Source organism: Haliotis rufescens, unplaced genomic scaffold (genome assembly GCF_023055435.1).
Source record: "Haliotis rufescens isolate VD_foot unplaced genomic scaffold, xgHalRufe1.0.p SCAF_3, whole genome shotgun sequence".
In the NCBI taxonomy this organism is placed as follows: Eukaryota; Metazoa; Mollusca; class Gastropoda; order Lepetellida; family Haliotidae; genus Haliotis; species Haliotis rufescens.
In genome coordinates this window covers 56,682,429-56,709,321 of record NW_025964001.1, presented here as the reverse complement: position 1 = coordinate 56,709,321, position 26,893 = coordinate 56,682,429, and the positions used below count along the sequence as shown (strand labels likewise).

At 39.1% G+C, this 26,893-nt stretch overlaps 2 protein-coding genes across 5 annotated transcripts in view; one reads left to right on the top strand and one right to left on the bottom strand.

The window, feature by feature from the left end:
* Nucleotides 1-272: 272 nt before the first annotated feature.
* Nucleotides 273-16,079, bottom strand: LOC125384299 (protein arginine methyltransferase NDUFAF7, mitochondrial-like). Of its 3 annotated transcripts, none has more exons than XM_048403110.1 (10): nt 15,897-16,079; nt 13,712-13,869; nt 11,533-11,613; nt 8,366-8,476; nt 6,075-6,371; nt 5,045-5,155; nt 3,084-3,233; nt 2,445-2,550; nt 1,800-1,867; nt 273-467 (listed from the first exon to the last, which is right to left on the bottom strand). In XM_048403110.1, exons 1-10 carry the CDS (start codon nt 15,973-15,975, stop codon nt 288-290), a joined length of 1,341 nt encoding a protein of 446 aa, XP_048259067.1. In that variant the 5' UTR covers nt 15,976-16,079; the 3' UTR covers nt 273-287. The 3 variants fall into 3 exon arrangements, with proteins under 3 accessions (XP_048259067.1, XP_048259069.1, XP_048259068.1); XM_048403112.1 differs by having other exon boundaries at nt 15,856-16,035; XM_048403111.1 differs by lacking the exon at nt 15,897-16,079 and adding an exon at nt 15,715-15,849.
* Nucleotides 16,080-16,298: 219 nt separating this feature from the next.
* LOC124148729 (ERO1-like protein beta) overlaps nt 16,299-26,893 on the top strand; it is a 49,311-nt gene continuing 38,716 nt past the window's right edge. For both annotated transcript variants that reach the window (XM_048403109.1, XM_048403107.1), the window contains exons 1-3: nt 16,299-16,515; nt 19,781-19,900; nt 26,667-26,750. In XM_048403109.1, coding sequence (XP_048259066.1) covers nt 16,396-16,515; nt 19,781-19,900; nt 26,667-26,750 — 324 coding nt within the window. In that variant the 5' untranslated portion in view covers nt 16,299-16,395. The remainder of the gene's footprint in view (nt 16,516-19,780; nt 19,901-26,666; nt 26,751-26,893) is intronic.

Sequence of the window (26,893 nt, the reverse complement as noted above, 5' to 3'; positions counted from 1 at the left end):
CCATGACAACACAGATCAGTGCTCTTGCTATCAACCACTTGTTTTTCAGGTAGTTTCAGTTTCTGATAGGTCCTAGATCCATGACAAAACAGATCAGTGCTCTTGCTATCAACCACTTGTTTGTCTGACCCAGACTCAGTCACTATAGTTGTAACAGTGTTGACTGCAGCTTTAAAACAAAATACACTCACTCAGTTCAAGATTATTTTTCCTTTGACACATCACCCTCGGTATCGCCATCAGCGTGTAGTTCAAATCAATTAACAATAAACAATGGTGAATTTTTTTTATTGGGATTGTTTCAAGGCCTCAGGTGTTACAAAGCCTGCAGGTATATAGTCTTTTAGTCTAGGATTCATTAAAGCTAAGAACTTAAACCTTTCTCCCATCTTCTTTGGGTTTGTCAGCATATCATAACCAGATATCAGGTCTTTCCAAGTTTCTTGGTCGGCTTTCTCAAGAAGAACCTGCAGTTAGAAAACGTTTCCCATTCAACCGGGTCATGAGGGTTTTAACCTTTATGGGGGGCGGTCGGGTAGCCTAGTGGTTAAAGCGTTCGCTCGTCACACCAAAGACCCGGGTTCGATTCACGACATGGGTACAATGTGTGAAGCCCATTTCTGGTGTCCCCTGCCGTGATATTGCTGGAATATTGCTAAAAGCGGCGTAAAACCATACTCACTTACTCATTTAACCTTTATGCAAAACCTTTTTATTTCTTGGTATTCTGGACTTGTAAAAACTCCTTGTAGTGGGAAATAAAATGTAAAAAATAGTTGTTTTTCAGAAAGTTACAAAATATGTTGCCATGTATGAAGTGATGGTTATGCTTGCATCGTCTTCAGTCTTGCACTTTATCCTAGTGTAAGCAAACGTACGTTTGTTTTCTGCAGATTTAAAGAAGTTTTCTTTTTTACTTTAAATATTTTTTAGGGTAAACAATTCGTAAAATCGTCGTTCATTAATAAGAAACTGTTACAAGAGTAATTATAATGCCTGAAGACACAGCAATTTGATTATTTTTTTCTTCAGATATTTTTTATCAAAGTGAGAATAGAAAAAACAAATTAACTTGTAACTTTTGCCATCTTCCTATGGCAAGGGCATTAACTGACTATTAAAGTCCAGTTTCCACCCTTGTCGAATTAGGCTGGAATTCTGGAGTTACATTTTGGCTGGACTAATGAGCCTATGCAAAGCCTAATCAAAATCATGTAACGAACAAAACATCCGGGTCGTAAACAACATGGATTTCAACGTACAGATTTTGGATGACTGCAGAGTTTGCAAAGCATGTGTACCGCCAAATGGGCGTTGACACATATTTTGCAAATTGTTTCATGTTTTTAATCAAGGTGCTCAAGTGATTTGATGCACTTCGTGGGGTAAGACCCATTTTATTACACAATAGATCTTGATTATCGCCACGATTTTGTTTGAAGCAAATCCAAGTGATATGAGAGATGGAATCTGATTGATCAATAGGAGGAACACAGAAGGTACATAACACAAAATAGCCACTAGTAGCGCTGCGATCGACCCTGGGAATTCCAGCCTAGTTCGGCAAGGGTGGAAACTGGACTTTTGTAGTCAGTTAACGCCCTTGCCTCGGGAAATAATTTTTTGCAGACAAAAAGATTTTTTAAATTGCCCCTGAGAAGTTACCAGTAAATGTGCCAATTGAATATCCATGATCAGATTGATGAAGTATATGACCTTGTAGCCTCACTCCATCGATGTAGCTCATGATTAATGAATTGTCCGGAAGACTTATTTCACATTTGCTATTTGGAACAAACCTGGAGGCGAACGCCAATTCCCATATTGTGCAGAAATTCTTGCTGTGTCAAAGGCCCATATGATGAAACTGAAATAATTACAGGTAAACATGTGATACTTCCAAGGAAGTTGAGAATAATAACTGGAATGCAAACGGATCTACTGGTCGGAACAATAAAACCGCATTTGAGCAGATACCAGTACCTGGATACCTGTGGTATATAAATGTATAATATAATAATAATAACACATGACACGTCGGAACCACTGACCAGACTATGATTTATGGCATGTTAAGACATACGTATATAAATAAAGAAACAATCTGATATGTCATGTGTGACAGGATAAAAACAATATAATCTTAACTCCTAGTGCCAGCTGAAACAAATATAGATTTTGGACTAATCGGGGGTGTGCTTTATATCGCAAGACATTCATATATTGAAACTTCACATTAAGGACAAGTACTTTGGAGGTCACGTATTAACCTTTACGGCTAGACAAACACATATACCATGACAACTGTTCAACTGTCTCTAAGCTATACCAAATATATTGCATAACATTAACAATCAACAATGATGTCAATTCCATTATGAAATTACTTTCAGACTATTAGTACAATTATCCAAATTGATTATATTCAGATGTATTCAACCCACCTGTGGGCTCAGTCTTGTTTCTTAAATAGGTGAAATCTACATCAGCGGTCAGATCAGCTGTTCCGGGGTCAACAAGTACATCATGAAGTTGGTGGCTCTTGAAGGCCTGTTGATGGAAAAAATTCATTCTGCTCAATAATGATAATGAATAATTACTATATAGACAGGATGGTGTGTGGTAGCACTTAGGGGTGACTTCCCATTGAACAGGAGACCAAGCGTCATGCAGAATGTTCCATGGCTGCAAGGTAAATCCGTTAAGATTCGGGGAAGAATAGGTCTTCAGCAACCCATGTTTGATGCAAAAGGTGACTAGGCTTGTCGTAAGAGGTCACTAATGGGATCGGGTGGTCAGGCTCGCTGACTTGGTTTGAGGCATGTCATCAATCCCAATTGCGTGGATCGATGCTCATGATATTAATCACTGGATTTTCTGGTCCAGACTCGATTATTTACAGACCATCGTCATATAGATGGAATATTGCTGAGCGCACCGTTAAACGACAAACCAACCAAACAAACAAGGTAAATGAATGCACTGATAGCAAGTTATCTCCCCTTGTTCACATGGTGATTGACTGAAATCATTTCTAACAAGTTGAAAGACAGAACACAAAGCCATGATGCAGGAAAACTCACTCTAAATGTGTCGGTCTTCTCTGCACTGTGGCCGTAGTCCGCAAGGAGGGCAAATCCTTGATGAGACAGAATTCTTTTACACAGCTCCTGAACAATCTGGCCAGCATCTGGACATACTTCTATGTGGTCTCGAGTCTCGCCAGGAGCCACCTGTCACAGAACAGATACACCAGACAATAAGGTGCAATGTTATACTTCATACCTTCCTCAGTGAACTCATTGTCAACACTTCACAAGTCTTGTATATTTAAGAAATAAATACTGAGTGGAAGTTGTTTATCGTACAATAACTCCTCCATGGTATATTCTTCCTGTGTTTTATTGTACTGAAAACAATGACCACAAGTCGTTTATTTCCTACATGAGATATCAACATTTTGTACAGCATCTTTAAGGATGATGATGAAATGTACAAGCTTTAAAAATATTTACCCGTATTTTAATAATGATGACTCCCTGAATAGAATCCGACCAGGGCAATGTTGGATATGTCCATTTTATGAACAGGGGTATTAAGTTCGGTATTTCCCGGATATTCTCACAACTTTTACGTCGATTATCTGTACCTTTTCTCCCAATAAGCGATTGTCACATCTCTTCCCCCTGTAGGATGTGACCTTTGACCATTGCATTTATCTACGCCTCCAGCTACGTCCATGGGGAACAACTCACTAGACACTTCCCTCTAAATAACGTCGTCCCATTTTCGAGGTCAACAAGCCGCGAACGCATGTTCAAATCTCCAGAAATGACATCATGATAGAACAATATTTTATCATTAAATAATACACAATTTGTTCTTCATTGTTCTTTGCTTTTTATCGCATAGCTATCTTATATACCCCTTTATGCCATGGACTTGCCAAGTTGTGATGATGCTAAAACTAAGAAAACGCTTTTTTAAAAAATCTACTTCATGTCACAACATTGTCATCTTGGAGCAAATTATCAACAGCCTCAGATGTCTAACTAGCTCATTTCACTTTTAGCTATCTCGTAGTGTTATGATGGTCTAATGTTTTGCAAAATGTGGATCTGGTGATGGGGAAGCCTAGGTGTGCAAGTGTTGTCTTGTCACGCCAGGGGCCCAGGTGGCCCAGTCGTCTAAAGCGCCGCGATTTTGTGTGAAGTGTTGCGTCCCTTGGGTCCCAGAAACCTATGATTGTGGGTTCGAATCCCAGTTCGCCCCGATTATGTTTCTAGGTTTGTCAGCACCATACCCATGCTCGTGGGTTTCACCGAAGTGGTAAATGTCTGACACCTGCATCACTTCGGGCTTTCCTCCCACATTAAGCTGACACTCCGTGATATAACTGGAATACTGTTCAAAGCGGCGTTAAACCCAACTCACTCACTCACTCACTCACTCTTGTCATGCCATAGATCAGGGATAGTGCTGAGATGGCAGAAATTCCAACTCATGCACTCCTTCCAAGGTGGATATCCATATATGTACACTAGTATGTATGCTGCTCTCACGACATACAGGGACGAAAAGTGTCAAATATCTTTATGTGGCATTCAGAAGTTGCAGTATAAATCAACACAGGACTTCCCTCAATGATATTCCCTCAATGTGATGTTACCGTAGAGGTACTTGTACCTTCATCAAGCACTCGCTTAACAAAGGTACTAGCATCTGTACTGAAACGAGGCATTGATCGAAAGAAGTTGAAAACCATAAGTCAGCCCTGTCTTCATCAACAGATGAAAAGTATCCACCTGTTTGATATTCATGAAACTCTAGTCTTTCCAACCTCCTCATCCCAAACAAACATGTTCACATACACTGGATTACAAATTCTCGTCACCAGTAGTCACATGTCATTATTACAAGACTGTCAGAACCCAACAAATATCTTCTCATTCTGTTATCATAACTGGTCATTAGTCACAAGGTTGTACGTGGTGAGAGTTGACTGTACCCTTGTACAGTCCTCTGTCCAATACAGTTGACCTACCTGTAGGAAGGCAGTGGATGCTACTGTTGCCCCCGGAGACAGCACGAACTTGAAACAGTTGTTGTCATCATCAAAGCTAACCATCACCTCACACCACCCCCGATCTGTCTTCTGAAGTAGACATCACATTGCATAGGATCAGCAGAGGCGGTAACACAGACACAAGACAGGTCACCGTTCAAATGACGGCCTGAAATAAGCTCACTTATAGGCCTGTAAATGGATTGCCATGAAAACGTCTCTCGTATATCATGTATCGAAAATATGGAAAAATATTGATAACACTCAATGAAAATTGTACTTATTACCAAATGACATAAAATAATTGGTAATCAAATTAACTAAACGTCAGCAAAGAAAATATGTGTAATTTGTGTAAACTAAACTGCTTTTTACAGTAAATTTCTCCCATGCACATATTTTTCAAGAACATAGTAGATTCATAAAGTGTGCGTGATAATTCAGGCACACACCTGCATACATTTGCTATCATGTTGAACATTTGTGACTGGGAAACTTCCCGATGTTTCACAACTGACAATAAGTCTTACGTTGGGGGGTTTCTCTTACAGGATGCTTTTATCTGGACCAAAACAGCTGTACCCCTCAGATCAGTAATAGAAAAGGAAGAAAAGTTAAACCTGGGGTGTCACCGATGCATCACCATTGTTCATGACCCAATGTTAGTACATCAATGACAACTCTTAATATCAGTTCATACACAATTAGAGACACATCGCTATTATACCACAAATAGGTTCTCACAATAGGTATTCACAGAAACCTGGTGTACACATAGAGAATCTCACCCGAGTATCTTTTGATATCAAATATATCAACACGAGTTAATAAAAGTGGAAAAATTCCGGTCGGGTAGCCTAGTGGTTAAAGCGTTCGCTCGTCACGCCGAAGACCCGGGTTCGGTTCCCGACATGGGTAAAATGTGTGAAGCCCATTTCTGGTGTCCCCCGCCCTGATATTGCTTGAATATTGCTAAAAGCGGCGTAAAACGATACTCACTCACTCCTACCTGAAACTTGTATATGGGAAGAGCATCCAGGAACTCGTGAGCGATGAAGCACGAGAGGCCATGAGGAACATCTTGCAGGCTCTGGTACCAGAACACAGGCTGACCATATTTGGAGATGCACTGTTTATAATGGCCACCTTCTGAGACTGCTTCTGTGGATTTGGTGGCTGACTCTGCTTTGATCTGATCTAGTTGCTTCCCTGACAACTTGGATTCTTGTATGTCACTCAGCGCTGGACTTACTTCTACCAAATGTAATGATACGCTGTCTCTTACATCGGAAAATCGGGAAATTGCCTACAAGAATAAAATGTGTAAGTTCAAACCCATGGCAGTAATTGCATTTTGAAGATGGTGTTGATAAAAGATTTCAACATGATCTAACATGACTAAGACGTTTTAAATTATTGAACCAAATGTTACAAGAATGCCAATCTCATAAAAACAAAGATCTGAGGACATCTCATCAGGGGTCATGTCAGACCGACCTTGCGCGAACTCTGATCGACCAATGGAATGACTGACAAGAAGTTGACATTAGCCAATCAGAAGGCAGCTTACTCGTGCTTTACGGCACTAATTTCAAATTGGCGACTACGCTTCGAAACATATTTTGTGAAATTCTCGATAAAAAAATTTGAAACCTGAAGGAAAGAACATTCTTTCCTGCAATTGGATGTGAAAGCCCTCATAGACATTCTCATTGATAAGTACTCAAATAAATACTTCATTGCTAAAGCTACAAGTTTCAGGTCTCCAAGCAATATTACATTCTCCAATCCTCATTCCTATTTACATTGGTCTTGACAATTTAAATGGGTCAAGTGATCATCCAATTTTGATCGAGGTTGGCATTGGAGAGTAAGTCAAATCTTGAGAAGTGGTATTAAGGCCCCATTCATATTGATCAAGAATGTAGCTGTGTATTATGATACATGTTACCATGGTGATGATTGTAGCATGATATGTGATGCTGACTGACACAAAATATGGTTGTGGTGGTTTCATTATGATGTGTTACCATGGTGATGATTGTAGCATGATATGTGATGCTGACTGACACAAAATATGGTTGTGGTGGTTTCATTATGATGTGTTACCATGGTGATGATTGTAGCATGATATGTGATGCTGACTGACACAAAATATGGTTGTGGTGGTTTCATTATGATGTGTTACCATGGTGATGATTGTAGCATGATATGTGATGCTGACTGACACAAAATATGGTTGTGGTAGTTTCATTATGATGTGTTACCATGGTGATGATTGTAGCATGATATGTGATGCTGACTGACACAAAATATGGTTGTGGTGGTTTCATTATGATACATGTTACCATGGTGATAATTGCAGCATGATATGTGATGCTGACTGACACAAAATATGGTTGTGGTGGTTTCATTATGATATGTTACCATGGTGATAATTGCAGCATGACCACATCTCAAAATGGTTGTATAATGATGCAAATATGATGATGATGATGGTTTAATTTTGATATATGCTTCATGATATATGATACTGAGGTGAACGTCTTGAAGTACCGGTTTTTATATGCCGTTTTGTTTCTTCCAGCTATATGATGGTGGTCTGTAAATAATCAAGTCTGGACCAGACAATACAGTGATTGACATTTGTGAAATCGATTGACACAAATGGGACATGATGACATGCATCAACCAAATCGGTGACCCTGACCACCTGATCCTGTTAATCACTAGGGCTGCAACGAATACACTATGAGGTGAATACGATTCGTATCACGAATATAGGGTAACGAATACGATTATTAATTCACGAATACAATGACAAGTCAGCAGTTGATGTATTATTTGTTGTATTCAGTGAAACATAAACATAATTTTTTTTACATGTTTTGTTAATTATAAATATATTATACATTTATATACTGCACTTATCCAGTTAGTAGTATCTGCTCAATACAACAATGACCAGTGACCCCAATACTGTTAAATTAAATATTATAAGAGCGTTGTCTTTGAAGAAATCTATGCATATAATATGTTCTTATGGCTATTTTTAGGTACAGGGTATGTAAATGCACATACTTGCATATTCATAAATATTCGATATTTGAGGCAACAAATAACAAAGTCAATTCATGAATGGATACGGTTCGATTCGCCGAATACGCGAGTGAATAGTAACAGCCCTATTAATCACCTCTTACAACAAGCATGGGTTGCTAAGAACAGTTCCAACCCGAATCTTCGCGGGTCAATGAACTAATTCCCCCTAACTGCAGCCAGCCCAGCACCAACACTGACCCTCAGCATGTCGTCTGCTAGAGTTCCACGACCCGGTCCCAGCTCCACAACCTGTAGTTTCTTCGTCAAGTCGACATGCATCCACTCATTCAGGCACCAAATACCAACCAGCTGAAAGGATACAAGTATCAACTAAAGTCCTGTCTGCAAAAATAACATCACAAAACAGACGACAATCATAGTCTATAAAAATTAGCACCTGATCATTAAAGTCAGAAGCCACAGTGTCTATGTTATACCATCTCAGATAGGGAATATCATATCATCTCATATGTTTTATTATTAACATCAACATATCATTCCTAAAGTTCCAATTTCATTAAAATCAGATCTTTGTTCTCACTTCCGCTAAACAAAGATCTGAGGACATCCCATTACGGGTCACGTCAGGCCGACCTTGCGCGAACTTTGACCGACCAATGGAATCACCAATCAGAAGGCAGCTTTCTCATGCTTTACGGCACAAATTTCAAATTGGCGACTGCGCTTCGAAACATATTTTGACAAATTCTCGATTACAAATTTGAAACCTGAACAAAAGAACATTCTGGAATGGCTAATAGATGGTCTAGATTGTAAGGATTCAGTCGTTAAACCCGTAACAATCGTTCGGAAGATTCCATGTTAAAGTTTTCGAGATTGCATGACTAGAAATCACATTCCAAGTGTCACTTTCATAATCTGGTAAGCGACGTACTGATTGGTCGGATGAAAGGCCTTTCTGACGTGACCCGTAATGGGATGTCTTCAGAACCTGAACAAAAGAACATTAGATGGTCCAAATTGTATGGATTCAGTCGTTAAACCCGTAATACCCAATGTTAAAGTTTTCAAGGATGCATGGATAGAAATGACATTCCGACTGTCACTTTCTTGATCTGGTAAGTGACGCTCTGATTGGTCTGATGAAAGGTCGTTCTGACCTGACCCGTAATGGGATGTCTTCAGATCTTTGTTTAGCGGTAGCGAGAACTAAGGTCTGATTTTAATTAGATTGCTAAAGTTCAGATTGGTAGGCAAATGTTTTTACTCTTATCCTCTCATTATAGGTTATAGCCTTGGTCTCAATTGAGTTCATCTCCCCGAGGCAAGAGTGAGTGAGTGAGTGAGTTGGGTTTTACGCCTCTTTTAACAGTATTCCAGTTATATCACGGCGTGTCAGCTTAATGTGGGAGGAAAGCCCGAAGTGATGCAGGTCTCAGACGTTTACCACTTCGGTGAAACCCACGAGCATGTGTATGGTGCTGACAAACCTAGAAACATAATCGGGCCGAACCGGGATTCGAACCCACAATCATAGGTTTCTGGCTTGTCCAAGGGACGCAACTCTGCACAGCGAATCGCGGCGCCTTAGACGACTGGGCCACCCGTGCCCCCCCCCCCCCCCCCCCCCCCGAGGCAAGAGAGTTAACTGACTTTATTAGTCCAGTTTCCACCCTTGCCGAACTAGGCTGGAATCCCTGGGCTCGATCGTAGTGCCTCCAGTGGATGTTACCAGTTATGTCCCTTCTATGCCTCTCCTATCAACCAATCAGATTCCAACCCGCATATCACTTGCATTTGCTTCAAACAAAATGGTGGCGCCAAGTGAAGACGATCTGATTGATAATTAAGACCTATATTGTGATAAAATGTGTATTACATCGCACAGTGCATCAAATCACGTGAGCACCTTGATTAAAAACATGAAAAGATTTGGAAAATATCTGTTGACAAGGAGTAGGTGGTGCACATGCTTTGCAAATCCTGCAACCGAAATTTGCATGACAGTTTAGAATTTCGATTTCATTGCGCGATTTTGATTGGACTATGCTTAGACTCGTTAGTCTAGCCAAAATCTAACTCCATAATACAAGCCTAGTTCGGCAAGGGTGGAAACTAGACTTTTATAGTCAGTTAACTCCCTTGCCTCAGGAAGATGCTACAGGTATTACACACAGAAAATATTTTATCCGAAGGCTAAAAAAAATAAGTCTGAGTCTTGGTTCTCAGGCATCGTTCACATCATCATAAAGTCTGCCACATGTTTCATTTTTATTACCATTTCCAAAAAATATTAAAAAATCCTAATATTAAAAATAAATGTGATACAATATAGCACGCGGTTACTTCCCTTTACATGCACACTGCTTTACTGCGCATCTCGTGTTATGGTCATGGCGGCAATAGGAGTTTGTTTGCTTGTTTATGTAGGGAGGCCCTTTCCCAGGTTGATGGTTTATATGTTTATATGGTTACATACTTGTTTGAACAAGCAAAAAACAACATCGCACTAGATTTTCGAAAGTCATTGCCTGAGTACCAATTCTTTTTTTTAGCCTAAAATGTTCAATCAAGTGACATTTCATCACTCAAATATTAATACATGACACTTTTTTATGGATAACAACTTCTTTATTCTTAGTAACAAGGTTTCAGGGCTACTTGCCCCTTCATCAGGTGAATACTGAGTAAGCATATTGAGTTAATACCATATTCGACGTAATAAGCACCCCGCTCTAACAAGCGCCCACGGTGACATTTGCTAATATATTGGCTGGTGAACAATCCCAATTGGCACCCCTTCCGATTGATCCGTGTACACAACTTATTTATTCTCGTATAATACGCACTCGTGTGTTATATGCACCCTTAATCATGGGCAATAAAATTCTGGAAAAAGATACCATAAACATTTCAGGCTGTCAGCATAAACCATGAAATTTATCTTTCATCTCTGTTTTTTTTCACCAAATTAATATTCTAATAAGAGCCCCCTATTTCTAATTTTGAGAGCGTCCTGGGCGCTTATTACGTCGAATACAGAATATATACATGCTGATATCATTGTACAGCCAAACAGTGGAGGCTACTTTCAGAAATCTGTACACGTTTAGCAAACTAGCATGACTCTAAACATGTCAAACAGTTTTTGTGAGGAAATTAATTCATTGCCTAAAATTGGTAAAATGTGTGAAGCCCATTTCTGGTGTCCCCCGCAGTGATATTGCTGGAACAGTGCTAAAAGCGGGGTAAAACCATACTCACTCACTCACTCACTCAATCAGTGGAGGATATTTTCAGAAATCTGTACACTTTTAGCAAACGTGCATGACTCTAAACATGTTAAACAGTTTTTGGGAGGAAATTAATTCATTGCCTCAATAAAGATGCTGTAGATGGTTTACCTCTCCAAACATCTGACTAATTTCTGGAGATGTCGTGAAGTCCCCTTGAGATCCGAATACATCTTTCTTCATGTAGTAGCCCTGCAATATGCACATTTCAGTCATCAACCCAAGGTCAGTGTTCCCATTTACCAGTGCTTACCAGTTTTTTACTGGTAAAATTCGGCTTGGACTGGTATATCTTGTGACTGCTAATCCCTGTGGACCGGCAAATAAGGTATCTTGTAAATCTTTGTTGTTGAACAAAACATCGTCAAAAGTCAAAAAAGTCTTTTTTTCAAACAAAGTCTGTTATCATCAGGGTTTCCCATTGTCTATTTTTAGTGCAACGAAATAATTTTTCGCTTTGCTTCGAGGTTTAATATCTATTTGTAGTGACTTTGTTTTGAATCTGAGTGAAATATTAACAAAAAAAGAGAGAGAAAATTGTGGTTGAACTTATTGTGAATGACATGTAGATCCAAATACGTTACTTCAGAAAACATGTCATTGAAGTTGTCAGCCATGAAAGTACACTGCATTGAAATTGATGTTGAAAGAATTAAACCCAGGTAATTTTCATACGTTATTGTTTGTTCAAGTTGGGACTGACGAAAACTGGGTTGGACTGGTAATTTTAAGAGTTGCCAGTGCACTGGGACTGGCAGATTTAGAAGCCAGCGAGAACAAAACAAGGTGTGTACCAGTATGGCTAAATGTGGTGTGTAACTTAGTTCATCATTTTGGTCATGGTTCCACAAAAAGGAAGAATAATTATTGTTTGTTTGTTTGTTGTTTAATGCCTCACTCAGCAATATTCCAGCTATATGATGGCGGTCTGTAAATAATCAAATCTGGACCAGACAATCCAGTGATTGACATCATGAGCATCGATCCATGCAATTGGGATACTATGACATGCATCAACAAAGTCAGCGAGCCTGACCACCCGATCCCATTTGTCGCCACTTATGACAAGCATGGTTGCCTTTTACGGCAAGCAGGGTTGCTGAAGACCTATTCTAACCCGGATCTTCATGTGTCGGAATAATTATACTTGATTAAGGGGTAACTCATAAGGTAGGACGATAACAATACATTCCACACATGATGAACATTCAACACAATTGTCAACAAAACATCCACACACAGTGCATTTTGTTTCTTAGTGTTTGTTTGTTTGTTGTTTAATGCCGCACTCAACAATATTCAAGCTATATGACGGCGGTCTGTAAATAATCAAACCTGGACCAGACAATCCAGTGATTGACATCACGAGCATCGATCCATGCAATTGGGATACGATGACATACATCGATGAAGTCAGCGAGCCTGACCACTGGATCCTGTTAGTCGCCACTTATGACAAGCATAGTCGCCTTGTACGGCAAGCAGGGGTTGCTGAAGACCTGTTCAACCCCGATATTCACGGGTCCAGTGCTTGATGTATTGGTTAAGGATGGGGTCAAGGGATCCTTGTCATAACCCTTATGTTAAACTTCCAGATTGAAGAGTCCCTTGATTCACATACAACAGACTTGAGTTTCTAACATTCCAGTATGTTCCTCATATGGATATGCTTTCTATGATGACACAGACATGACGACATACAAAACAACACCATGCCAACTCAGTGTTAAGATATATTAATAATCATATCGAGTTAGTGACAACATACAAAACAACACAACACCATGACAACATACAAAACAACACCATGCCAACTCAGTGTTAAGATATATTAATAATCATATTGTGTTAGTGACAACATACAAAACACAACAACAATGCCATGACAACATACAAAACAACACAACAACACCATGACAACATACAAAACAACACAACAACACCATGACAATATACAAAACAACACAACAATGCCATGACAACATACAAAACAACACAACAACACCATGACAACATACAAAACAACACAACACCATGACAACATACAAAACAACACAACAATGCCATGACAACATACAAAACACAACACCATGACAACATACAAAACACAACAACATACAAAACAACACAGTGCCAACTCAGTATTAATCATATCGTGTATGGGTATGGTGCTGGCAAACCTAGAGACTTAAACAAGGCAAACATGGATTTGAATGTAACAGTAGAATGATATGCTATAATTGCAGATTTAGCTTACAGAAGGCTATGACAACTACATGTCATTACTTACTGACAAAGGGTTTGTAAGGACTTCCTTCATATATTCTGCGACGGTGAGGGGACCATTTGACTTTATCCTTGCTCTGAGGTGTCGAATCAAGTCGACATTTGAAGGAGTTGATGAAGAATAGTTGGTTTGTGTTACCATGGTTACAGAGAGGCATCTTACTGAATAACCACAAAGAAATATTTCATCAACAAGAGCAAAATATGTCTTAAACATGTGTATAAATACCATGTTTTGAGAATATGAATTCTGTACAATTATCAGTGGATAAAAATATAATAAGAAACAGTGATAAGTTCTCCATAGTGTGATCCAGAATCTGTAGTGTGAGTAGAGATTTTGAAAAGTATTTCACTCATACCACAGTGTCATATTAATGGGCGGCAGGTCGGAGACGCATGAATACCACTTTGATGGAACATACGGGCATGTATCTGGTGCAGACAAACCAAGGATTCTATTCTGGGATTTAAACTTGTGATCAGCGGACTTGTTACCCCATAACTGGTTTGTCTGGTTCAGATCATCTTCACAAGTCAAGGGAGTTAACTGACTATAAAAGTCCAGTTTCCATCCTTGCTGAACTAGGCTGGAATTCCTGGGCTCGATCATAGTGCCACCAGTGGCTATTACAAGTTATGTCCCTTCTGAGGCTCTCCTGTGGACCAATCAGATTCCTCCACTAGTATCACTTGTATTTTCTTCAAACAAAATTGCGGTGCCCAGTCAAGATGATCTGATCGATAATCAAGATCTACATTGTGATAAAACAGGTCTTACATCGCGAAGTGCATCCAGTTATGTGAGCACCTTGATTAAAAACATGAAATTTGGAAAATATCTGTTGACAACGAGTTGGCAGTGCACATGCTTTGCAAATCCTGTAATCGACCGAAATCTGTATTACAGTTTACGAACCGGATTTTGATTTTGTTGCGCGATTTTGATTGGACTATGCATTGACTCATCAGTCCAGCCAAAATATAACTCCATAATACCAGCCAAGTTCGGCAAGGGTGGAAACTGGACTTTTATAGTCAGTTAACTCCCTTGCCTTGGGAAGATGGGTTCAGATTTGATTTTACAGGCTGCTGTGTTACATACATTTTACAAAGCTGTTGTGTTGTTGACTAAGACTAACATTTAGTCCCAGAAATAAAGTTATCTTATTTAAAACAAAGATAATTATCTACAAAAGAGTTTGTTTTAATCCAAATGGACCTCTGAACAATGCTTAATTTCAGAGCTGAGGCAATCTAGACTTGCCAAATCATTCTTGAGTGAGTGAGTGAGTTGGATTTAATGCAGCTTTTAACAGTATTCCAGTTATATCGCGGCGTGTCAGCTTCATGTGGGAGGAAAACCCGATGTGATGCAGGTCTCAGACGTTTACCACTTTGGTGAAACCCACTCTGCACAGCGAATTGCGGCGCCTTAGACGACTGGGCCACCCGTGCCCCCCAAATCATTCTTGAGTTGGATTCCTTTTTTATTTTATTCTATAGGGAGACAGACCATTGTAGACTGTGCAAGAACCAATTCTCACAACCAGAAGTACATGTTTAGTCCTATGGAATACCCATGAACAGAATATGACTTACTCTATATTATTCACAAATGAAAACGGGGCGGTCGGGTAGCCTAGTGGTTAAAGCGTTCGCTCATCACGCCGAAGACCCGGGTTCGATTCCCGACATGGGGGCAATGTGTGAAGCCCATTTCTGGTGTCCCCCGCTGTGATATTTCAGGAATATTGCTAAAAGCGGCGTAAAACCATACTCACTCACTCACTCACAAATGAAAACCTGGTGCAGTCCAGGAACATTTTTAGAAAATAGCAAAATATTACAGTTGTGTCCAATGTATTTTTTAAATAATTATTACTACCTCAAATTTGAAACGAAAGGGAAAACAGATATCTGTATGTGATTTTGGTAGTCATCTCAAGGAGATCTCAATGACCATTGAATAAGTTATATATATCACCTGAAAGAAATAATCGCTACCTGGCTAAAATGGGGATATGTCACCGGTCACGTAACGACTGAGTGAATCACCGTACGTGTCCGTGTCATTCCACGCCAATGCAACCGTACGTGCAGTTTCGTGCGTGCAGGTAAAAATTAAATGTCAAACCCGGTACCCACTTCTCTCTAGCTAATTTTGGTGTCAAATATTAAAAACGCACATGGTGTCGCATTCTTTGATTTGAATCCGCTTTGTATCATTGGGTAGAAACAACACGTCTTTCTTGCTGATTGCATCATCGTGGAACGTTCTAACCCAACAGCAAGGTGACTGTTTGTTTTGATTAAGAGGGATTTCCTCGTGCCAGGCCGAGGGAATCCCAAGACTCGTTTTGGCTCCGTGCGCCACGTATTATTTTGAACTTCCGCTACAGTGAATTAATCCGCGATAAACACATTCACTTATATTGCAAACATAATCAGTGATATTGTTACACAAACGTATCATAAAACATTTTCTTTTAACCAACACAAATATAATGGTTATTTATAATTAAAATGCATATTGTTCTGAATAACTATTTTTCCCTCGGAAGTTCTTCCGGTAGGTGTTGTTAGGCTATTTTACGTGTAAAGCGAGAGATGCTTCAGTGTTGTTGACAGATGTCATAGAAAGCCGGAACTGAACTGCAGGAGATCACAGTCGCCGAAGCAGAAATTATGAGGATAGTTTATGCGTGCACGTTTTTGCTAGCTGTCAATCATTTGACATCAGCAGTAAAAGTGAAGAATGGGAGTCAGAAATTCTCTGGAAACAAAGATGACAAATGCTTCTGCAAGGTGCGTTGATTTTATCATGTTTATTCCTTCACAAAAAAGTATGTGTGTCTTCGGTAGAATTAGCACTTATAACTAAGAATAAGGAAGAGAATTTATGGATGTCAACTTCTTTATTATGGGAATATATATCATAAGAAAGAAGTTGACATCCATAAATTCTCTTCCTTATGTGTATCACTTCTAAACGCTATTCAAAGACCTAACTAGGAATAACCTTTATGACAATCTAAATAGACAATTGTCACAACAGTAACTACTGGAGCAATTATCATGTATTGAGCAATATAGTGAGCATGCTGGGAAGCCAACATTTGGTTAGTTTATTCACGGACCTACAATTCTGTGGTTTATTATGGTGTGATGTCTTACCATGTTAGTAGTGGCTGTATTTTATGTGAGACTCCGAGTTTATGTGTTTACATAACACCAATAAAAATGTCTTAGAACTGAAACTCTATTGCCACACCCAATGACGAAATTTGATTTCTGTACCCCCCTCACCTTCATTAGACCTTTCATGAAAGGCAAGGAAGACACTGTTGTATCTAAAATCATGGGTTGGACTATGGAATGGATAAAACTCTGTGTCCACGATTTAAATCATTAAAATCAGATCTTTCACTTTGATACTATACTTCTCTGCCTGAAGATCCAAGGACACCTCAGCAGGTGGTCGCATTAGGTTAAAATTTAAATCTCCCGATCAGCATCAATACTTCTACATTTCTTGTATGAGGGATCAAAACAGTCAGACCAAAGACGTATATTGACATACAATCTTATGTGATTTCTGCGGATGCAAATTTGTGAGCCATGCCCGTGTCCTGTTGTGGACATTCAATACATTCCCCCGTTACTGAGCACCATGGCATCTAAACCAAAAAGATTTATTTTCCTTTGGGTCATTCTACCCATATCAATATGGTGTGTGTAAGGATATGTTCCCAATGTTTACGAGAAGTTAGGATAAACAAGGAAGAAAGGCTGCAAGTTTATATTAGTTATGAATCATTGCAGAATCTATGGCTCAGGGTGTGGTCCTGAATTGAAGCGTCGTAAATCGAGCATTACCACGTCAGAATCTAGTGTTATAGTAGTTCCTATAGATTAATTTTCAATTATTATTATATGAAAATAAAAGGGATGATCTCATCATGATCACTGCTATCTACTTTTCTGCTGAGTTTCAAATAGTGGTTCAGAGTGTCAGGTCCTGCAAGGTGATGAACATGATGAATGACCTATCATGGGCATTAAATGTGAACATGAATTTTATAATGATGCTTTATGTTTAAAACTGAAGTAACTGTTAGAAACTGGTAGTTATTCATTAAATATACATTAACATGATTAATGCATAAAGTATTAAAATAAAATAGGAACCGTGAAGATAGGTCTTCAGCAACCCATGCTTGCCGTAAAAGGCGACTATGCTTGTCGTAAAAGGCGACTAACAGGATCGGGTGGTCAAGCTCGCTGACTTGGTTGATACTTGTCCTTGGTACCAATTGCATGGATCGATGCTCATGATGTCAATCACTGGATTGTCTGGTCCAGACTTGATTATTTACAGACCGCGGTCATATAGCTGGAATATTGCTGAGTGCGGCATTAAACAACAAACCAACAGCAACAATAAAATAAAATAGCATTTTAATGTTCTAAATATTAAACCTTTAATATTTGGTCACATAAACCAAAACATGTGATAGTTTAACAATCTAAATGCCATGTAAGCTAGGACTTAGTTTGTGGTTGTCTAAGTGTCAATGTAAACAAACCTTAATCCTGATAATCCAACTATAAAAACAATATCCTGACATAACATTGTCAACACCACTTAATGAGTCCAGACAGCGCCCTAATTACCTAGAACTAATCAACTAAAACAATAGATGTCACCCACCATGTTGTCAGTGTCTTCAGGTTCCAAATAACAACATTGATATAAAAAATTAATCCCTAAAAAATGGTCAGTCAACACAACCTTACCCTGTTGTGATTGGTCAGCTTTCCCAAACCAATAATATTCCACGTAAACATGTAAGTTAGGATATATATCGGTCAGGAAGACACTTGCTCTCGCCTTCCTGGAAACATGCTTGGTCCCTTAAGTAAGCAACCCTAAAAAGCCCCACCTAGGTTGCCTCACCTTTTCGGACATACCTTTTCCACCAAACGCCGTGATACAACTGGAATACTGTTAAAAGCGGCGTTAAACCCAACTCACTTTTCCACCAAACACCAAATGGCCTGGCGGACCCGTGCGTGAAATATGCATATGTTGGAAAGCGCACGTTAAATTCCTAATTTAAGTAAGTAAGTGTCTAGACACTTGCTCTCGCCTTCCTGGGAACATGCTTGGTCCCTTGGATGTCTGTTGTTGTTCACCATTGTTGTATGTATTTGTTAGCTACCGATATATATGATGTTCATGTAAATAAATCTGTGTATATTGTACAAGTTGTCCCTTGGCTCTACCTGGCCAAACTACTCCCCTTGGACAGAACATGATAGATCTACCAACAGTAAACACTTGATTAACAATCAAATCTGAATGTACTGAAAAAATAGACTGAAGCCAGTGAAAGGTTAAAATTATTTTATCATGTTCATCAGAAAATAGAAAATAGGTGGTAACATTCAATATCCTTTTGTGGAGCAACTTAAGAATACAGCTCCACAAGTTCTCATGAGGATCGCCGCGAATAGCTGCAAGATTGCTGATGCGGCGTTAAGCAAAAGTTACTCACTCACTCACTCTCATGAGGACGTCTCTGCCGTAGGCCACTTGTCACTAAGATAAGCAACCAGTTCTTGTGAGAATCGGATGCGAACTCACGACTATTGGATTGTTAGCCTGATACATATGAGTGATCCTGATTTCCTTTTGACACACTTGTCCCATTCCTTAAACTACAAGATACTGAGTGGTGAGGATTGAGCCGATATGACGCAAACTGAAAATGACTCAGATGTCAAATTGTATGCAGTCCAGTATGCACAAATGTTAATAATTTGTTCAGTGATTTTGTGACAGTAGGGCGGTCGGGTAGCCTGGTGGTTAAAGCATTCGTTCGTCATGCCGAAGACCCGGGTTCGATTCCCGACATGGGTAAAATGTGTGAAGCCCATTTCTGGTGTCCCCTGCCGTGATATTGCTGGAATATTGCTAAAAGTGGCGTAAAACCATACTCACTCACTCACTATGATGGAATATCATTAGTTGTTGCTATTCATTATTTTTAATGATTTTTCTTTTCAGCTAAAAGGAGAAGTTGATGATTGCTCCTGTAAAGTTGAAACAATTGATTCTCTGAACAACCAGAAGATATTCCCTCGACTGAAAAGTTTGATTTCAAGAGATTATTTCCGTTTCTTTAAGGTAAGATCTTGCTACCTTAATACTTTCTTCAAAAGTTTCTCAAGGTTAGACAGACACTGGTCTGTTTGTAAGGGTCTTGTTAAAATCTAGAGACACTAGTAGTTTGCTCCAAACAGTTTGTACTATCGTCACTAGTCCGAAATTAGCTGTGGGAAATGGTGACCAATGCACGTGTGAACTTGTGTCAGTGTTCAGCACCATAACATTACAACTTGTACATTTTAAGTATCTCCTCTAATCATGTTAAACTTTTTTTGAAACGCATGCAGACGCATGCACGCACGCACGCACGCGCATGCACATCGCTACATAAGCAATGATAAGTGCAATGTTCTTGGATGCGTCATTTAACTAACCACATCACTACATAAGTGCAATGTTCTTGGATGCGACATTTAACCACATTTCACCTCCATGTATTTTTTAATGTGGTAGTGGGATATGTGGGCCATCTTTATAGTTTCATTCTGGCAATTGCCAGTGGTTACGTCATCATTTGTTGTCATGGTTATGGTTGCATCAATTTAATCATGTCAAGGATTGTTTGATTGATTGTTGTTTACCGCCGCTCACAGCAATATTCCAGCTATATGATGGCGGTCTGTAAATAATTGAGTCTGGATCAGCTTATCCAGTGATTGACATCATGAGCATCTATCTACACAATTGGTATACGATGCTTTGCATCAACCAAGTCAGCAAGCTTTACCGTCTGAACCAGTTAGTCGCCTCTTACGACAAGCATGGGTTGCTGAAGACCTATTCCAACATGGAACCTTTACGGGTCTCTCAAGGATTGTGCAAAACCATGGGTGGACATGGTGCATTGCAAGTGTCTGTTGTTTTTGTTGATGTCATCATCATCATCAGCAGCAGCAGCAGCAGCATTGTTAGCACCATGACTCCATGCATCCTTTTTAGCGCTTTTCCAGGTAGCCTAGTGGCATTACATGTCTCACCGAGGTTTATTGTTTGGTTGCCCTCATGTGAACTATGTGTAAGGCCAGTTTTTATGATTATTGATACTGGGTTTTACACAATGTTCTCATGTTGGGGATCGAACCAGATTATTGCATCCGCGGGGGTCCGAGTGAGAAGTGTTCCCTGGACACTTGTGGATGTTGTAAGAGGCAACTTAATGGATTGGGTGATAGAGGCAACTTAATGTATTGGGCAATCAGGCCTGGGGACTATATCATGATGTTGTGTCATCGTACCCTGAGGGCATGAATCATTGCTCATTATCACAGGATTGTTGGTCCAGACTTGATTATTTACGGGCTGTCGTCATATGGGCGAGTAGAATATTGCCAAGTGGGGCATTAAGCACCAAACAAGACAGATCTATTATCGATGTCTTCCTCAATGACTGCTAGATTACAACTTATCTGTATAACCTGTACTGGTCACCGACCAGTTATCACAATTTTTTTCGTGTTATTTCTGAAATATTCTGTGTACAAAGTTAACTTTGATTACTGTGCAACTATGGAAAACAAATCAGTAGATTTCTGTTGACAGGGAATCAAAGCAGGGAAATAGAGATTTCCCTTCGATCAACTGTACCAGTTTTCACCATCACCTAAAAAGCACATGCTTGTAGTTATTCAAATTACTTTTTCTATTTTCACTGGTGTTGCACTCAATTTTTATGAAACGCTTTCATCAATTTGTCGTCTGCAAACTGTCGTACATTAATATTCCACAAATTACATTTACACAATGTACTATGTACAATATCGTCAACACGATGTACTATGTACAATATCGTCAACACGATGTACTATGTACAATATCGTCAACACGATGTACTATGTACAATATCGTCAACACGATGTACTATGGATTTCTATGGATATATATACACACTGATACAGGGTTATGCATTTTTGGAAAAATAGCTCAATTAGGTTTTTGAAATGTAATTTGGGGAAGAAATGCCGGACAAATAGCAAGCTATGACAGAACTGAATGTGCATCATTGTGTTGTTGGATTTTTGTTTACATGTAACACTGTCCGCGGGTCTCTTCTAAAGTTATATTTAAGCAAGGTGATTTTATAATTTGCTTTTTCATATTTCTTCACAAGATTCACTTTTGTTCATCATTTTTGGATAAATATTTTACTCTTCCACTGACACCGAGTAAAAGTAAAAGTAAATGAAATGCATCACGTGTACGCTACAACGGAGAGTTGGCCTTGTTTGATCCTTGGGGATAACTGGTCGCTAGCGAGTATACATGTTGTTGTTATTGTATATTGTCATCTTTTTTGTCCATTTGTTTGTGTTGTTCATGATCATAAATATTATGTTACTAGCTGGGTTCTGTGATGGATGCTTAATCATGTAACCCGTGAAGATCCGGGGTAGAATAGGTCCTCGGCAACCCATGCTTGCCGTGAAAGGCGACTGCTTGTCATAAGCGGTGACTAACGGGATGGGGTTAGTCAGGCTCACTGACTTGGTTGATGCATGTCATCGATCCCATTTGCGTGGATTGATGCTCATGATATTTAATCACAGGATTGTCTGGTCCAGACTTGGTTATTTACAGACCGTTGTCATATAGCTGTAATACTGCTGAGAGCTGCGTTAAACAACAAATCAACAAACTGAACGTCATGGGTGATACCTACAATGAGATGTTGAAAATCCCCATGAAAGATCAATTTCAATGTTGAAGTAATACCTATTAACATGATTAAGTAATGTCATTTTGATCCGGTATTCAGCTATTCATTTATGTCTGGGTGTGTCATTTGTAATTCACCATCATGATCAATGTTTTGCATACTTGCACTGTAAACTTCTTGTAATAATATCCAATTGTAGTCGAAAATTTACCCAATGATTTTGTTATGTAGACATTTAGACAATGTAAATGTTAAATGTTAAAATGTTAAAATGTTAAGGCTACATACACATTGCAGTTTTTAGGTTAGTAATTTATGATTGGGGTTTTAAAATAAGTCACTTGCATGTATCTGTTTTTTCGTGGTCATGGTGGTAGATAAACAATTAGAAATATGAGTATGTTATTTAATAATTTTACCATGCTCACCACGTAAGCCATCTTTGATTATATTTACTAAAACTAAAACTATATCAAGGGCTAAAACCAGTTCTTGTCGGCTCGGAAACAGTAAACTGTGTCTTAGTTGGGTTTCCATGTTAAACTGTGCCATGGTATTTCAGTGGGCTAGCACTATATTATCAGCTTTAGTTATGACTTGTACAAGCAGCTTGCTAGCAAGTGAATGCACATTACGTATGTGTGCAATAATCATGAATGCAGCGTTAACATTAAGACAAGTGAATGCATGTCACTGTATGTGCAATTTTCGTGAATGCAGCTTTAACATTAAGACAAGTGAATGCACATCACGTATATGTGCAATTGTCATGAATGCAGCTTTAACATTAAGACAAGTGCATGCACATCACGTATATGTGCAATTGTCATGAATGCAGCTTTAACATTAAGACAAGTGCATGCACATCACGTATATGTGCAATTATCATGAATGCAGCGTTAACATTAAGACAAGTGCAAGCACATCACTGTATGTGCCGTAATAGTGAATGCAGCGTTAACATTAAAATAAGTGAATGCACGTCACTGTATGTGCAATTTTCGTGAATGCAACTTTAACATTAAGACAAGTGAATGCACATCACTGTATGTGCAATAAACCTACGATGCAGCGTTAACATTAAGACAAGTGCATGCACATCACATATATATGTGCAATAATTATAAATGCAGTGTTAACATTAAGACAAGTGCATGCACATCACTATATTTGAATTGTCGTGAATGCAACGTTAAACCACATTTCGCATCACATTTTGTGTGTAGTTTCTTATGTTGCCTGTTTTACTACCAAACTGCCAAAAATGTGACCACGTTGTCTCCATTCGCAAGATAATATCCTGCTCTGCTGCAGGTGATCTGCAAGCTGTCGCCATCATGATGAGACACACGTTTAATGCAGACAGTGGTTATAGCGATCATATGAGCTGTAATGAGATACTGAAGAGTTGTTGATAATGCCAGGTCGTAAAGTGGTGATGTGTACATAGCTTCGATGGTGTGTATAAGTGGAAGTTAATGAACGGTTGAAATACGGGATTTGCTTTGTGTTGTCAGTTTAGGTTCCAGATATGTTTGTTAAGTTTATTGCACTGTCGGAAATGAGTATGGCTGTGTATATATGAGATGGATATGATAATACATTATTAGTTTTAAACTATTACCATGGCAACAAGGTTGATTCAAGGGCTGGACATTCATGGACCCTGTCCACGCTGTCAGGGTGAACATAAGAATACACAATTACAACAGGTTAATCTGCTAATCAATGATGTTAACATATTTAGCTATTGTTTTGAAAAACAAAAATTGATCGGAAATACTTAACAGAATAGTGGCGACACGTTGCACTGTGCACTGTGCGCAGGTCACAAATCAGGTGTTGTTGTGAGTCCTTGGATGGATGGATGAATGTGTTCCGTAGCTTGGCTCCTGAGTTTCTAGGGCTTCGGTCCTGCCCCACACTGAAGCACATGTACCACATGTGGTGTCTCCTTAGGCAAGTGACTTTGTTCGAAATGTGCCTCTGTTCTCCCAGCAGTGCATGGGTACCCGGTAGGATGAGATGGCAATGTGGTTGTTAACCTTCTAGTTCTAGTGCCTCACAGGCAGCTTCAGTTGCAAGAAGTTGAGATAAGACCCTTGAAGTTTCACTGCTGTGAACATGACACTTTGACAGAACTATTGGCATACACGGGTTCTCTCCCCCCCCCCCCCAAATTGTCTCCCTTTATCGTAAGTGTCTAGGCCGTACACAAACTGTTGACGTCCTTTTTTTGTCAGTTCCACATTGACAAGGCAAATATAATGACAGATGGTCATTTATGGAGCTAATATCATTTCTTGCCATTTGTTATTCTCTCGAAAATGTTTTGTTTCTCTGTAAATTTCTCATTTAACTCGTCAATCGAGACTTTTCATTTTTGCATGTTTGCAGAGCGCCATTTTTGTTACTTGACCAGCATGTTTTCTTTCACTTCCAACAGCGGTTTCCTAGTTTTAAGAATATTTTTTGTTAAAGTTTGCCATGCCTTGCTATGCCACCCGTGAAAATATCTCCTTTCCCCCCATCACTTAATGAGAGAAACATGATATTTCACGCGCCACATGAAGTACCCTCTATTTATTTGTTTCAAGGTCTGTATGTCAGACTAGGTCTTGAGTTGTGCACATGATACAATCTCTGGAATATTCTGAGATCAATGAGTGCCGACTAATTGATCTTGTTTTATCAATATGTAACAAGGATGTGATTATGTTGACAGATGTCAATAGAAAAATCTATAATAGAATACAAAAATTGCACTTTGTGTGCAGATTGCAGAATAAATGCACAAGGACATTCATTAACATGTTCAGTAGGTAACCTCCCAAAACCCCTACATCCCATTTCCCCTACAGCTTAAGACAACAAAGTTCTAGGTCCATGGCACTGCTAATCCCTAGTCTGTTACCTATTTCATACAATGGAACAACCCAAGAAACTCGAATAGATTGAGATAATTATTTTATTACGATAACAATATTATTCAAAATTCATAATACATTATAATAAAATGTTCATTTTTCAAAATTCATAATACATTATAACAAAATGTTCATTTTTCATCTCAACTGTAAATCGTCTCATCTCAGTTTCTCAGTGTAATAATTCTTTCTTCCTATTGTTATTTTTGTAATTTCTAAAAATTGTCTTCTCATCATACAGGCATCTTTCATTACACTTACATTAATTTTTTTTTTTTTAACTTTCCTTTAAGTCCCCTAATCCCCTAAAGCTCTACCCCTTTCATTTCTACTACCTCTACTCCAGACCTTAATCTCTCCTTTAGGTGAGTTCATAATGCCAGACAGGTAAATGCCGCGTGTTGTTTTAACTAATTGTAGGGGAACTGGGATGTAGGGGTTTTGGGAGATAACCTTTCAGTAGTATCCAGCTGAGCTGGATGGGTTTCAAGTTGTTTGGCTCATTTCTGAATTTGTCTTGTTTGAAATCACTGAAACCATAGAGATACATTCTTATTCATGTTATTTGATATGAAAGTTTCTAATAGAGTATCTAGCAGAGAAATCACTGACTTTGAGATGTCACTGACTTGAACTATCTCAGAAATTGAAGAATTTGATCCTTTTCGGTTGATTGGTTTTCTGCGAGACATGGGTACAAGTGCTACCATCGGGAACATTCCTTCTGCATCAGGGGCGGTGGGGTAGCCTAGTGGCTTGTCACGCCGAAGACTCGGGTTTGATTCCCCACATGGGTACAATGTGTGAAGCCCATTTTCCGGTGTGGCCCGCCGTGATATTGCTGGAATATTGCTAAAAGCATTGTAAAACCTCACTCACTCACTCACAAATGTTTGCGAATGCATTGTGTATTTAAGTGTGAGTGAGTGAGTGAGTGAGTTTCGCTCCACTTCTAGCAATATTCAGCAACATCACTGATGGAACACCAAAAATGGGCTTTTCACATCGTATTGTATTCATGTTGGGAATTAAACCTGGGCATTCAGCTTGACCTTTTATTGTGCATATTATTCATGCTGACAATGTGAAAAATGTTGCATGTCCTGGATCAGTTTACTGTTAGTGTTACAAAAATGCAAATACCACTTCCACAATTGTTTCCTTCTAACTAATTAATTATGATAAATGTGTTTATTTTCTATAGGTGAATCTTGCCAAGGAGTGTCCATTTTGGTCAGATGACAGCCGATGTGCCCTGAAGGACTGCCACGTTGACACATGTGCGGAGGTGAGAAACCGAATTACATACATCCTGATATCGCCAAAATTAATTAATTTGATTCAACATGTTCAATGGAAGTGTTATTCTAACAATTTGTTGATTCCAAAATTGCAGAGGTTTTGGCATACCGTATTCGACGTAATAAGCGC